Source organism: Tigriopus californicus, chromosome 11 (genome assembly GCF_007210705.1).
Source record: "Tigriopus californicus strain San Diego chromosome 11, Tcal_SD_v2.1, whole genome shotgun sequence".
NCBI classification, from domain to species: Eukaryota; Metazoa; Arthropoda; class Copepoda; order Harpacticoida; family Harpacticidae; genus Tigriopus; species Tigriopus californicus.
Genome location: NC_081450.1, coordinates 694034 through 706335, shown reverse-complemented (window position 1 = coordinate 706335; position 12302 = coordinate 694034). Strand labels below are relative to the sequence as shown.

The window sequence follows — 12302 nt, the reverse complement described above, 5'->3', positions numbered from 1 at the left end:
AAAATGAGCGTTATTTTGAAAAGTTTTATAGAATGCAAAATAGATTGCTTTTGGTTTCACTTTTTAGCGATGTTTCAATTTTTGACAAATCTGTTCTACTAAAACTCCATGAATCTCAAGAAATCAAAACAAACGGGGGAGTACAGTGTGACGGCATTTAGCAAAAGAGCGGCAAGTTCTCTCTGGCTTACCTGGCTTGACTCGTCGTCTACGGATGATAACTCACTAGTGAGCTCCTTCTGGATATGGTCTCGCATGATATATGAAGTTTTTTCCCAGCAGCTTGTCAGTTGTTTGTCTGTTGGTGGAAGGGATGGAACACGACGCCTTCAATCAGATCATGTCATGGAACAATTGCTACACGCTTCAATGCTTTTATAGATTTTTACCCGACTTCATGCTTCAAAGGGGAATAACCCGCAACGACAAGCTTTTGAGCGAGACTTCTTCTCCCAAGGACCAAATCGGCTATTTCAGTTGGAAATTGCGCCGATGTTATTACAAGCAAACTTTCAGAGGTCTGCTGGAAATGCCAAGAGAAAGCTATTACCAATCCATTCACACCATCATTTATTGGCTTTCATAATCCATCCAGAGATACATTCAGATGTGAGCCCGGTTCTCAGCTCACGTGTTAAGGCTTCATTTAGATTTAAAGTAGATGTCTGGAGCGTCTGATTGAGATGAATCGCTCACAATTGGTTCCATTTCCCCCGAATTTTTTGGTGTATTCCACTGGAATAGGTCGATAACCTCTCTTGAAATAGGAAACACGGAGGCACGAGACTAACAATTACCAATGCGGAACGAAAGGTGCACTAGATGAAATAACTGGATGGCATGATTTGCCAGGACATCCATTTTTAATGGATTCAATTCGTAATGTTTGACAGTGAAAAGTGAAGAAAAAAATCTTTGGCATCCCATTAAAACAGAAAAGAATTTGCGACCCACGGGGTATTTGTATACTATTTCAGGAACTGATTCGATTCTATATACAACTCATTTGGAGTGGTTTAAGGCGGCCTGGAGTCTCTGCTCAAAATCATAACTGGCGTTCAGGTCTTGTTCAATTTTGTCCTGGAGGTTCCGAATACTGTCCTTGTAAGGCCGTTTGCTTTGAGAGCTCGATGAGAGCACTTCCGGAGATTCTGAGCATTGTTCTTGAAACAGATTTCTCCGCTTTTTGGCACTTTGGGGCGATTTTAGACCAACGGAGCTTTCAACCCCATCACTATCGACTCTAGTCCATCGATTTAAGGCAGTTGCCCGTTGGCCCAAAGACGGACTCAGATACGCAACCACCGGTTCGTATCTAGGTCTGGTCGAGTTCATTCTAGGGTCCTTAGTAAGTGTGTCTTGGACCTGGTCCAAGGTCTCATGTAGTTCCATGGGTCTTTTCCTGGGGTTCATGGCTTCTTTTAACTTCGTCTCAAAGAGCGACGAGTTTTCCAGTTCCTCGTGAATGGATCGATGAAGTTTATCGTTCGATAATGTCGCGCTCAGACCCGAAAGGCTTTCATTAACGGCTCGGCTCAAGCTTTGGTTAACCTGATCCTGGACGGTTTGGCCCTTGTTTTCCGGCACAAATCCCAAGGAAGCCGTCCAAGATTTGGGAGGCTGGAATTCGTTCACATCGGTCTTGAAAAGCCCTACCACTGCCTCCGAGTCCTTCGTTTGATCAAACGGATCCGAGAGGTCCAATTTGGATAACTGCAATTGGATTAATGTGTGAACAACTTCCACCCAAGGCATCAGATCTGGACCAAATTCGAAGGCCTCGATATTTTCGAAGTGAAACTGGCGATAGTGTCTTAATAAGCGTCGCTTTAAAACACTGTGAGAGGCGGTCAATCCTGAAGGAGGTGCTTGTTTCTGGACATAGCTGTAAATCTCATGGCATCGCTCTTCCCAAGAAAGAGCAACATCTGATATTCTTATCTCTGGGAGTCTCAAAGCTTTCAAGGTCTGCGAGATGGCGTCTATGTAAATCGAGTCGTTCCAATAACTTGGAATAGGTTGCTCGAAAGAGTTGTGGATCTCTGGAGGAGGCCACGAGATCTCGGTGAGTTCCAATTGGCATAGGGAACGGACCAAGTGATCCAAGGCTGAATTGAATAAACTCATCAGGAGATTGGGCTCTTGATGTGGGAGGTCTTTCCTTTTGCGATCATTTTGGTTCTGATACATAGGCACAATCACTTGAGCACAAACGAAGTCTTCCACCAGATCCTTGAGAGGCTGGAAAGTCAAATCTTGGAGACACATTTCGGGAATGAATTCGGACAGATGACGAATAGCTTGATCCACGGATCGAGGGGACTCGAAATGGAAAATATTCGATGACGTATGGATCACGTGAAAGAACGAGATTTTACCCTCCTTTTTTAATGAGATCAGACCCATTTCACCATCATAGTTGTCCTGTTTCCGATCGGTTATCACGGCCACGGGGACCTTTGGGATCTGTGGGAGCTGCTCGATGATGAGCTTCAACCGTAGCATGGCCCTCTCCAAAGTTTCATCAGCACTTAGATCTAGAAACACGATCCCGGATGTGCCATTGAGATACTCGCGTCTTTGATGCTCACTCATGGTAATGGTATCATCCAGCGTCTCGGAATTCACGTGTCGAATGCACAAGGACAAACACTGACAGAACCCAAATTCGGCAGAGAAATTGGCCAACACGTCTTGTTTTGGATTTCGAGACAGCTTCTTTTTGACCATCTCCAAGAAGATCCAATTGGTCGAGTCTGGGTCCAGAAGAGGGGTGCATAGGACGCCTTTCCAAACCAAGTTGAGCTTCTTCTGGTGCAGTTGGGTCAACTTGGGTCCAAGGATATTGACAAGATCCACTGGTTCCAAAATCAGGGTTCGGAGCAACTGATCCTCGATGTCTTGAGCTCGCAACAAATTGGAAGTCAAGCTCTGTCTGGCATATCCTTCTATTGCATTTTGAACACGCCTACTCGGTCCCAGGAGGTTCAATTGTTCCTTCAACGTGAAATCACTAGGCTTGCAAGGGAAATGTTTCAGGATTTGAGCCCGTTTCATTCGTCTTCGCGCCCATATGCGCCAATTGGTGAAGAATTTGGCCTTCATCCTCGCCACACCACGATTCTTCATGCTTTCAATGGCCTCTGATCGTTCTTCTTCAGCTCTGCCAGATTGTTCCTTGGCAATTTTCTGGGCAAACTCCTTAACCACCTCTTGACACAGGTCATCAATGAGGTCATGAGCGTTGGAGACAAACTTTTGGACCTTTTCGTCCTTTTCGACCACGATAATGGCCTCATGAACCACATCCGCACTCAACTCGTCGACTAACTTATCCAGAGTCTCCTGAGCTAATTCCTCCTCGTCCATGGTCCGAGCCTCCTTGATCAGTCTTTGCTGCAATTCATCATTTCTCTTCTCTCGCAAGGCTTCGGAGCTAACTAAATTGATGTTGGATTGAATCAAGCCGTTCATAGTCTCTTTGGCTACCACTTCACATACTTCCAAGCGCTTCAAATGTTCCATTCCGAACTCTGCCACTCTCTTCATCTCGTCGACCATGACATCTTCAATGATATCCTGAGCCGTTTCTTGCGATAAGACTTGGATCTGGAGGTCTCGCATGCGTTTCCGTGCCATCCGTTGGGTCTCTTCCGGGCTGAGTGAGATCTGTCTGGGTCTCTGATCTAAGGCCTGCCACGCCTCCTCTTTCAAGAATCCTTGAGCATCAAAACTGTCGTGCGGACGATATGACAGGTACGGGTTCGGGCCCAAAGGCTCGTTATTGATCACTTGCGACCACGGGCACAATCGCTTGCACTCGATCAGATTTCGAGCTCTCTTCACCACCGGAAGCTCATCCGGGATGATGAATTTCTGGCGATCGAGCACAATCCTGTCCTCATTCACCTCAGAGGTCAAGCCGTGCCATTGGCAGAAGAACATGCACTCTTGAACGTCCTCGAACCCCAAAAGCGAGGTCAACTTGGTGAGACTGAAATTGACCTCCGACTTCATATTCGGACAAAAGGCCTTGAGGATGGTGCGCAAGGCCCGGAATCGAACCTGGTAGAAGTATCGCAACAGAATGCACCCTTGCAACAACGTGGCCTTGCGCACGAGCTTAAAGAACTTGATGTAGTTGTTGGAGCTCAACGCCATGAACACTTTTACCACGAACAAGATTTCCGGGCTCTGTCGAACCCATGAATCCAAGTTCTGTACATGCCGCAAAGTGTCACCATGGTTCAAGTTCATCAGCACCTCATAGGCCCGAAATTCGGGCTCATGGGCGCATCGCACGCCATCCAAAGTGCAATCCTCATACATGTGTTTCAAGGTCTGAAGGCATTTCGTGAGATTCTCGTCGTTCAACTTGCGATCAAAGTTATGACTGCTCTCTTCGATGAGCCGTTCCGAACACATGATATGCAATCGAGCGCACTTCTCCACCAGATTCACGGCCAACACATCCCGCAACATCTGTTGCGTGATATCCTTCCGGATGCCGCGGGTGATGCTCCACACGAACTCGAACCAATCGCCCATATTCTCGGGCACGCCCGGACTCAACGCTCGCCCGTGCTCCACATGACCGTACCATTCCCCGATGGTGCCGCATTGGTTCTCAACCCGGTCAATGATATTAGCCAAAATGTGGTTCATGCTCCGATCCAAGACCGCCGAAGGCCGCAGATCATGGGCCAGAGGAATTTCCTGATCGGCGGAGGAGCGAGAATATTCCTTGACCGCGGCCTTGTGGTTCAGCCTTCCCTCCAGTTTCTCGTAGCTCCTCAACTGATTCTTGACGGCGCGCGAGTAACGCTCTTTCTCGGGGCAAATATCCGGGCATGTGCCGCGTAGCACCGTGCCTAGGTGGCGGTCTTGGCCCCGCACCCGCATCAACTTATCACGGGCATCCAAGACATTGAAGCGATCCTGCTCGGTAAAGGTCTGGGATTGGAGGAGGGCCACCAAATCTCGCTCTGAACTGTCATGCGAGGCCAAAGGCGTGCTAGAAGGGGCAGGAGCATTGGCTTTGCCGACGGCCGTGCCGTAAGCGGGAGGCGGGGGCAGGGGAGGCGGAGGCGCGAACAGGGACGGGGCGGCCTGAAAAGGGTTGGGCGGGACACTCGCTATGCTTGAGGAGGGGGCAACGGTCGGTGGAGGCGGATCCGAGGCCGGCGAGCCGAAGAAGAAATTCATTTTGAGGCACCACTTTCAATCTTGGTGAGAGTTCTTTTTCATGCTTGGATTTTGGTTTGTTGTTGACATCATTGTGGCGAACAGGGTGACCCGAAACAACATTCAAGGTTGTTTTGTGAGAATCGCCAATCGACAGATTGGAAAATAATAAGATCTGCATAAGTTGAAAGTCAGACGTGTCCAATCAAATTTTGCTCATTTTAAAACGAACTAACCCATTGAGTACTTGAAGCATCAAAACTTTACCGTCTTATATTCATCTCAAATTGTCTCCAGAGTTCACTATGAAATTATGAAGCTCAGTGACATTGTAGAGATGATGGCTGCCTTCATCATGATGGGTTTTTATTGGGATTTTTGCAGTCTGGTCTTTAACTTGCCAAACCAGCAAATTTGATGGAGACATTAAGCAACAGAGATGTCATGTGGCAAATGAAAATCCTTTACATCAAGGCCTCTACAGCAAGTTATAGTATCCTTGCTTTGCTTGATGACACATGATGATCTATTTCTTTTCACTGTCAGATGATTGGGCTATGTCAATAAGCTTGATTCGATTCACTTCTGCTCTGCGGATGATTGATATGAGGTTGTGAGTTTTGTAGAACGCTTTGTAGATTGCCGTGAATGAAGTGACCGCGCAAGTGAAAAGGACCCTTTTAAAACAACCTCTTAATGAGATCGGTTTCCAGTCCAAGTTATACAAAACCTTGGATGTCGGATATGAGAGTCAAACTTATTCACCTGTAATTGAACCTTTTTGGATTGCTTAGTTTTGAGGAACGACTAGCTTGCTCGTATGTTCAACAAACAATTTCTGTTTTACTAATACAGGTATGCAACATCACATAAGAAAGTCAACGTTTAGTTTTTCTCAAAATATTTGCATTCAAAACTTTTCAGGGAATTTTCGCTCACAATCTCCAATAAGAATACTTTGGATGTCAGTCCAGTAATGCCTCGCTTGGGAACGAAACTGGTTTATAACTACTTTAGAAATAATCGAATCATAATAAAACAACTATTAAGAACGGTGTTTGTTTACAAAACCTTCATTGAATCATGTAAATATGACAGTTTGCAATTCTTCCAACGAGTCTTCGAAAATTGCCAAGACTAATTATCTCCACGTGGAGGAAACGTAATTTGGGTTTGAATGACACGCCTTGCCTCTTTAGGCGACCCATTTTGGCATTTGAAAATCCTCTCTTTTCAAGCAGATTTCATAACATTTTCGCTGACATTTGATTCGTTTAAGTCAGCGAATAAACCGTACTTTGCTTCTTGGCGAGTTCAAAGTGATCGTTCAAGATTGAGTAGCTATGGCGCAAATACAGTGCGTACTTGTCCATTGACAATTCAGGACTGAACATCCAGCTTTCAGGATGAAAAAAAAAAACTCAAAGAGACGGCTTGGACAATTTTTGTGCTTTCATAGCAGTTCCCAAAAAATGGAACGAGGTTTTTTTTTACGTCACTCACCAGTCAAATCCAAGGACCAATTAAATGAAACGCATTGAATGGGAAAGCCCAAAAGTAGCAAATTGGATGAATCGCCATCACCACGTTTTGCGACATTGGAGGACGAGATAGTACGGCCAATTAAGGCATGTATATCTTTGCAATCGCGAAACCGGATTGGCATACGTTAGTCCTCACCACCAACGATTGGACATTCGGACACTCTTGGGACGGATGCGACAAGATTCACCGCCACTCCTCCACGTCCATGACCACGCTTTGTGGGAGGTGCGCATCGTGAGATTGTAGTCCAGCCAGCCAAAATGAGTATTTCGGTCGAAAAGTGGTCAGTTTTCTTGGAAAAACTAGTAAACATTGATGAGCGACAATTCGATACACATTGGATGGCCTTTGACCTCGCATACGAAAAAAAGTAGGCCCAGTCACCTCTCTAGAGAATTGCGTCAAAGAGTTGACTAGAAGGGACAGGGAGGCATTGACCCACATTGAACACACTATTCCAATTTACTGAAAGATTTATCTTTGATCTTATCACTAGCTACTTTTTTAACGTAGTCTTTTTTAAATCAGTTCTCTTGCCCGAGAGAGGCATTTTTTGCGGACTTCCCGAGCGCTATTGGGATTAGAATTCCTAACAATTCAAGACGAAAATGTGATTCATTTTACGTAACTTTACTTTTATATGCTATTATCGACTAACAAATTAGAGTCGGCTGATCTGGCTAAACCTTGAATATAAGGTTGATCGGAATTTTAGTCAAAAACTTGTCCAAGTCTGACTTAAATCCTGCTACTGGATCGACGCCTACATAAACCCTACGAATATTTGAGGGCAGCAAATTGAACAATGAAGGAGCCCGAGAAAGAAGAGAGTTGGACTTCATTGTTTTAACTACCCTGGATTCTCGAAGGCTTGAAGGTGCTCTCAAAACGCACATTAAGCCTCTACGGTCACTACAATTGACCCTAAATCCTGGGTTGGGACAAAGCTCATGAATGCTTTTGAAAACGTACAATATCAGATACCTTACGTACCTTCTCTGAGTACTGTACAATCCCAACCGTTCTAACCTCTCCCAATACGAGAGCTCTCTCATTCCTGTGATGCTCCTAGTGAAACATTTTTGGACCTGCTCGAGCTTTTGCAAACCTGCTGAACTAATTGAAGCCCAAATGGACAAGGCATATTCAAGATGTGGCTGGACAATCGACTTGTACAGAGTTAGCATCGTGACACTATCTCTGGACTTTAATGTGCGATATATCCAACCACATTTTTGAAAAGCCTTACTTACCAACTTTCAACTGGACATGCTCATCGAACTTTCCATTATCTTGGAGGACTACACCTAAATCCTTCATGGATGAGACCTGCTCAATGTCCTTACCTTCATCATCTAATAGTGGAGTGTCTAATGGCGTCGACCCAAAGGTCATTGAGCGGAATTTCATTCCATTCAATGAACCTTAATTAACTATGCAGGCAAAAAAGGTGGCCCATTTAATCAATAAAATTCTTATTGACTTTTGGGTGGACTGTTTCTAGAAAACAAAGTTGCTGTATAATATAGATTCATAGGAAAGTTTCTTTCTAAAAGAAAAATTAAATGTTACGTCTCCAACAATGTGCACCTTATCGCTGTGTCAGCTCATTTGATAACTCATCAATTATCGAGTCTTTATTGCAAAACATAAACTTGAACAAAAGCGACAGTTTGAAGTTTTGCCGTCCCCAAATTGAACCCAAACGTTTGTCCGACAATTCATGTGTACATGTACACCTACCCTACCCTTTCATCAGCCAAGTACATTTTACACAATTTCAAACGTTGTCCACTCTAGCCTGCTCTCTGCATAACGGAACTGGAATCGCCATTGGGATTTGATACGTTTGTCACCCGTGTCAAAAGCGTCTTGTTCTGGACTCTTCGCCTCATCCCTGGAGAGACTAGCACATAGTATATTAAGAAGCGGACAATCCCATTTTCGGCCACAGTTATATTTCATTATGGGTCCTAGCAAGGTCGTTCTCATCACAGGTTGTTCCCGAGGCATTGGCCTTGGATTTGTCAGATACTTTGTGAAGCACAACTGGAAGGTCTTGGCCACTTGTCGAACTCCACACGAGGCCGTGGAACTGAAAAAGGTCCTTCAAGATCACAATCAAACCGAGATCATTCAATGTGACGTCTCCTTCGACGACTCCATCGAGGCCTGCTATCAATCCGTCTTGACCTTGGGCATCACCCACTTGGACCTGTTAATCAACAACGCCGGAACTTCGAACGATAAACACCCATTTGAGAACCCTTCTCGGATGAAAAGAGACGAGTTTCATCGAATCCTCGACGTCAACGCAACGGGTTTGGCCATGGTGACCAATCGGTTCATTCCTCTACTTCAAGCGGCGGCCGATCCTCTGGTCGTGAACATCGGATCCATGTTCGGGACCGTGTCCATGGTGGACGTGCTTACGTGTGCATCGTATCGATGCTCGAAATCCTGTCTGAACATGCTCACCAGTTTATATGCCTTGGAATTTTCGGACATCGGATTCCTTGCCTTGCATCCTGGATGGGTTCAGACCGATTTGGGCGGCAAGAACCCGAAACCGCCCTTGACTGTGGCCGAATCCGTGGGCAAAATGAGTGAGGTGATTGCTGCATTCGACAAGACGAAATCTGGACAGTTCTGGAGTTTGGATGGATATCAGTTGGACCCTTGATGGACTCCCTGCCTCCTCGTTAAAAGAGAATTTTGTTCAAAAAATTGGAGTATAAGGAATGCATGCATGTGTCACTGCTTTGCACGTTCGATAACTTGTTTTTGGATTTTGCAAGATCCAATGAGACGTACTTCCTGCTCGTACTTCATTTATAATATGCCATGCTTGTGAAAAAAATGCTGTCTGACACTTGGAGAAATTGAAATTGATGCATGATTATTCATGATACGTTGGCAATGTATGCCTTTCAAATATAATTGAGACTATTTGCTTTGAAATGATCCTATTTCTGAAGGAATTTTTCAAACCTGTTGTACTTATAAAAGGAGGGCGCAGCAATCAAAATTGCTGAAACATGGTATCGTTCGGAATACTGAAGGGTCAAATGGAATCAACTGAACCCAAAACTAAGTACCATAATATGATATGATTGCTAGCTTTGACCTTATCATCATCAGCATGTTCGTCTATTGTTAACACGGATTCCCTACGATGGAAGCATTGTTAACTTTACAGATCCATTTTCCTCTTACTGCTCATAAAACCAAAAGTGACCAAAGCTGGACATACCAGAGTTTTAAATAGAATTTCAAAAAGAAAACTACGAGTCAATTTTTCAACAACATCAAGAATATGCTTCCCTAATCTGCACCTCCATTACTGCAGGAGCGTTAACCATAATTGAAAAAGTGCAAATTATTTTTGCAAGATCTCTCAACCACTTACGCTATTCGGACGTTTTGCCAAGGAACGATAACAGCAAACAAACAAACATCCCCATCAAGAATGGCTTCAATGTCTAGAATAATTTAGTTTCAAGCGTAGGTACGAACGCCACCTACTACTTTATGTTTTTAAATGCTTCCATGCTTTTTACCTTACTCCTGGAATATGATGTAGCGTTAGCTAGAGAAGGGGCATCATGTGTGAAATTCGGTGCACTTTCAATGCATCAGATAAAAACTTAGTGAAGGGCTTTAAGTCCTCCTTTGCACTAAAGAGAGTACCAACCTTCTATGACCTGTCATCGTGCTCTCTTCGATCTCTATTCCTTACTATATGACCTACCCAGTGTTCAGTTTAAGATGAGACTTTGATCGTTTCTTATTGTTTTAGTGTCTGAAATTGAAGTTTCGTCGCGTATGTTTTTGCTCTGTATATTTATCAAGAGTCATTTTTTTGCATTCTGAAGAAATTCATAGTTACTAGATTACCTCTAGTTCAACCAGAATGGGGTGCAGCGAAGTTTTGTGTCATTTTGGTTGGACTAAAATGAGAATCAATATTGGTTTTGAAGTAAGTGCTTCTTCTGGTCTCTTCTTTCAATCCCAGCAACCGGAAACGTTGAAGAGATCAACGATGTCGAATGACACCTTTTCCATCGATAGGAAATCTCAGTCGATAGTGTGAACGAAGCCAAGCAAGCCATGCTTGGTTGGGCTTCCAAAAGATAATGATGGTACTAAAACGAGCTACACACACACAGGGGTTGATGATGATGTGTCTGAACCCGCCCGGCGCTGTCATTTCACTTGTTGTTAGAATTGAAGGTGACAAGACCATCTATTTGAATGCGAAGGTCATTGTCACGTGCCTCCTTTGGAGAAGACGATCCATCCGCCAAAATGCACTTCTGCTCTTCTGGCTTTACAGATCACTGGCAAATACGGATAAAAAGCTGCACGGGCCTAACGAGCTTCACTCTGGGTGTGGCACATCTGACTGATTTGCTCCGGTTTGGCAGCGATTAATCAATAAATCAATGTAGTGCAGAGTGCATAATGCTACTTTTGAAAAACAGGGTTTTCACAGTTTCAGCATCAGAGCGTCCAAGATATTCTCGGAACCGGAAATGAGACGCTCTTCTTCGTTTCTCTACTGTTGTCGTTGTCTTTGAGGAATCGGATTCAAATCAAGTAACAGTGTCTTCATGAATACGAAGGAGTCCTTGATAAGACGGAAACGTTATAATAGTACCTAGAGAATTTGAAATTCACAATGAAATCTTCAACGTGATCTCGTCGAAGCTCTTCCATTAAGAAAACTGACAAGTCGGCCCAAGTGTCAGTCATGCCATTTGAAGGTAAGGTAAGTCTGTCTGAGATTGAGATTCCACGTCTGATGTTCAGTTCATTCCAGGCTAGAATTGGACACTCGAGCGCATTTGCTCCGATGATTATCTGGTCATTACGAATAAAAATATAGGCCTATATGCCACTGCAACGCGCATGTACAAAGCAATTGACCTCTGCTCAAGAGGCATGAAGTGGGTCAAGCCGATTTGCAGATTTTGAATCTCGGATCTCCCAAATTTGGCGATGGGATGGGGGTTTAAGTACGTACGTACATCCTGCGATTAAGAATCCCCCGAAAACGTTTGCTCTTAGGTGTAAGTCGCTTTCATTCCCGATCTTCCTCCTGGCCATCATTGCTGATGCTTGGGATCATTTGAATGCATTCCACGCCGTAATGCCTTGAACAAAGACCAAACAGAAGAATGAAAATCGAGTCATTAGGGTGTATGTGTGTGTATGGTGTGTATGGTGTGTATGGAGTAGTAGGGCGGTTGTAGAGGTTTCAAGGTGGCTTCGTCAGAACAGGAACAAAGGGCACTCAAGTGTTTCCAAAATGTGTACTCGTGACCTCAGCGGGCAACCAAGCATTTGTTTCAACGACATCAGAGAGTGCTTGGACGGTTGTTATCCAGCCCTCCGACGATTCCCTTGGTTCTTGTTTATGAGAGAGAGACTCACGTTATTGTCATTATTCGACGGCCTCCACTTTATGACAACTAGGTCATTAATGCACTATTAGCATATTGTTCACTCACGGGGAAAGTTGTCCGAGTGTTTGACGCTTGAGCAGGCAACGGTGAATCGCGCTCTCAATC

At 44.4% G+C, this 12302-nt stretch overlaps 2 protein-coding genes across 2 annotated transcripts; one reads left to right on the top strand and one right to left on the bottom strand.

Moving 5' to 3' along the window:
* Positions 1–553: 553 nt before the first annotated feature.
* On the bottom strand, positions 554–5306 carry LOC131890291 (germinal-center associated nuclear protein-like). Its single transcript, XM_059239613.1, has one exon. It carries the CDS (start codon positions 5203–5205, stop codon positions 1003–1005), a length of 4203 nt encoding a protein of 1400 aa, XP_059095596.1. The 5' UTR covers positions 5206–5306; the 3' UTR covers positions 554–1002.
* Positions 5307–8649: 3343 nt separating this feature from the next.
* Positions 8650–9698, top strand: LOC131889975 (C-signal-like). Its single transcript, XM_059239215.1, has one exon. The coding sequence runs from the start codon at positions 8696–8698 to the stop codon at positions 9410–9412; it is 717 nt and encodes a 238-aa protein (XP_059095198.1). The 5' UTR covers positions 8650–8695; the 3' UTR covers positions 9413–9698.
* The last annotated feature ends 2604 nt before the right edge of the window (positions 9699–12302 follow it).

Excerpts from the sequence above, each read along its gene's own strand:
- LOC131890291 (XM_059239613.1), bottom strand. The coding sequence starts at position 5,205 with ATGAATTTCTTCTTCGGCTCGCCGGCCTCGGATCCGCCTCCACCGACC.
- LOC131889975 (XM_059239215.1), top strand. The coding sequence starts at position 8,696 with ATGGGTCCTAGCAAGGTCGTTCTCATCACAGGTTGTTCCCGAGGCATT.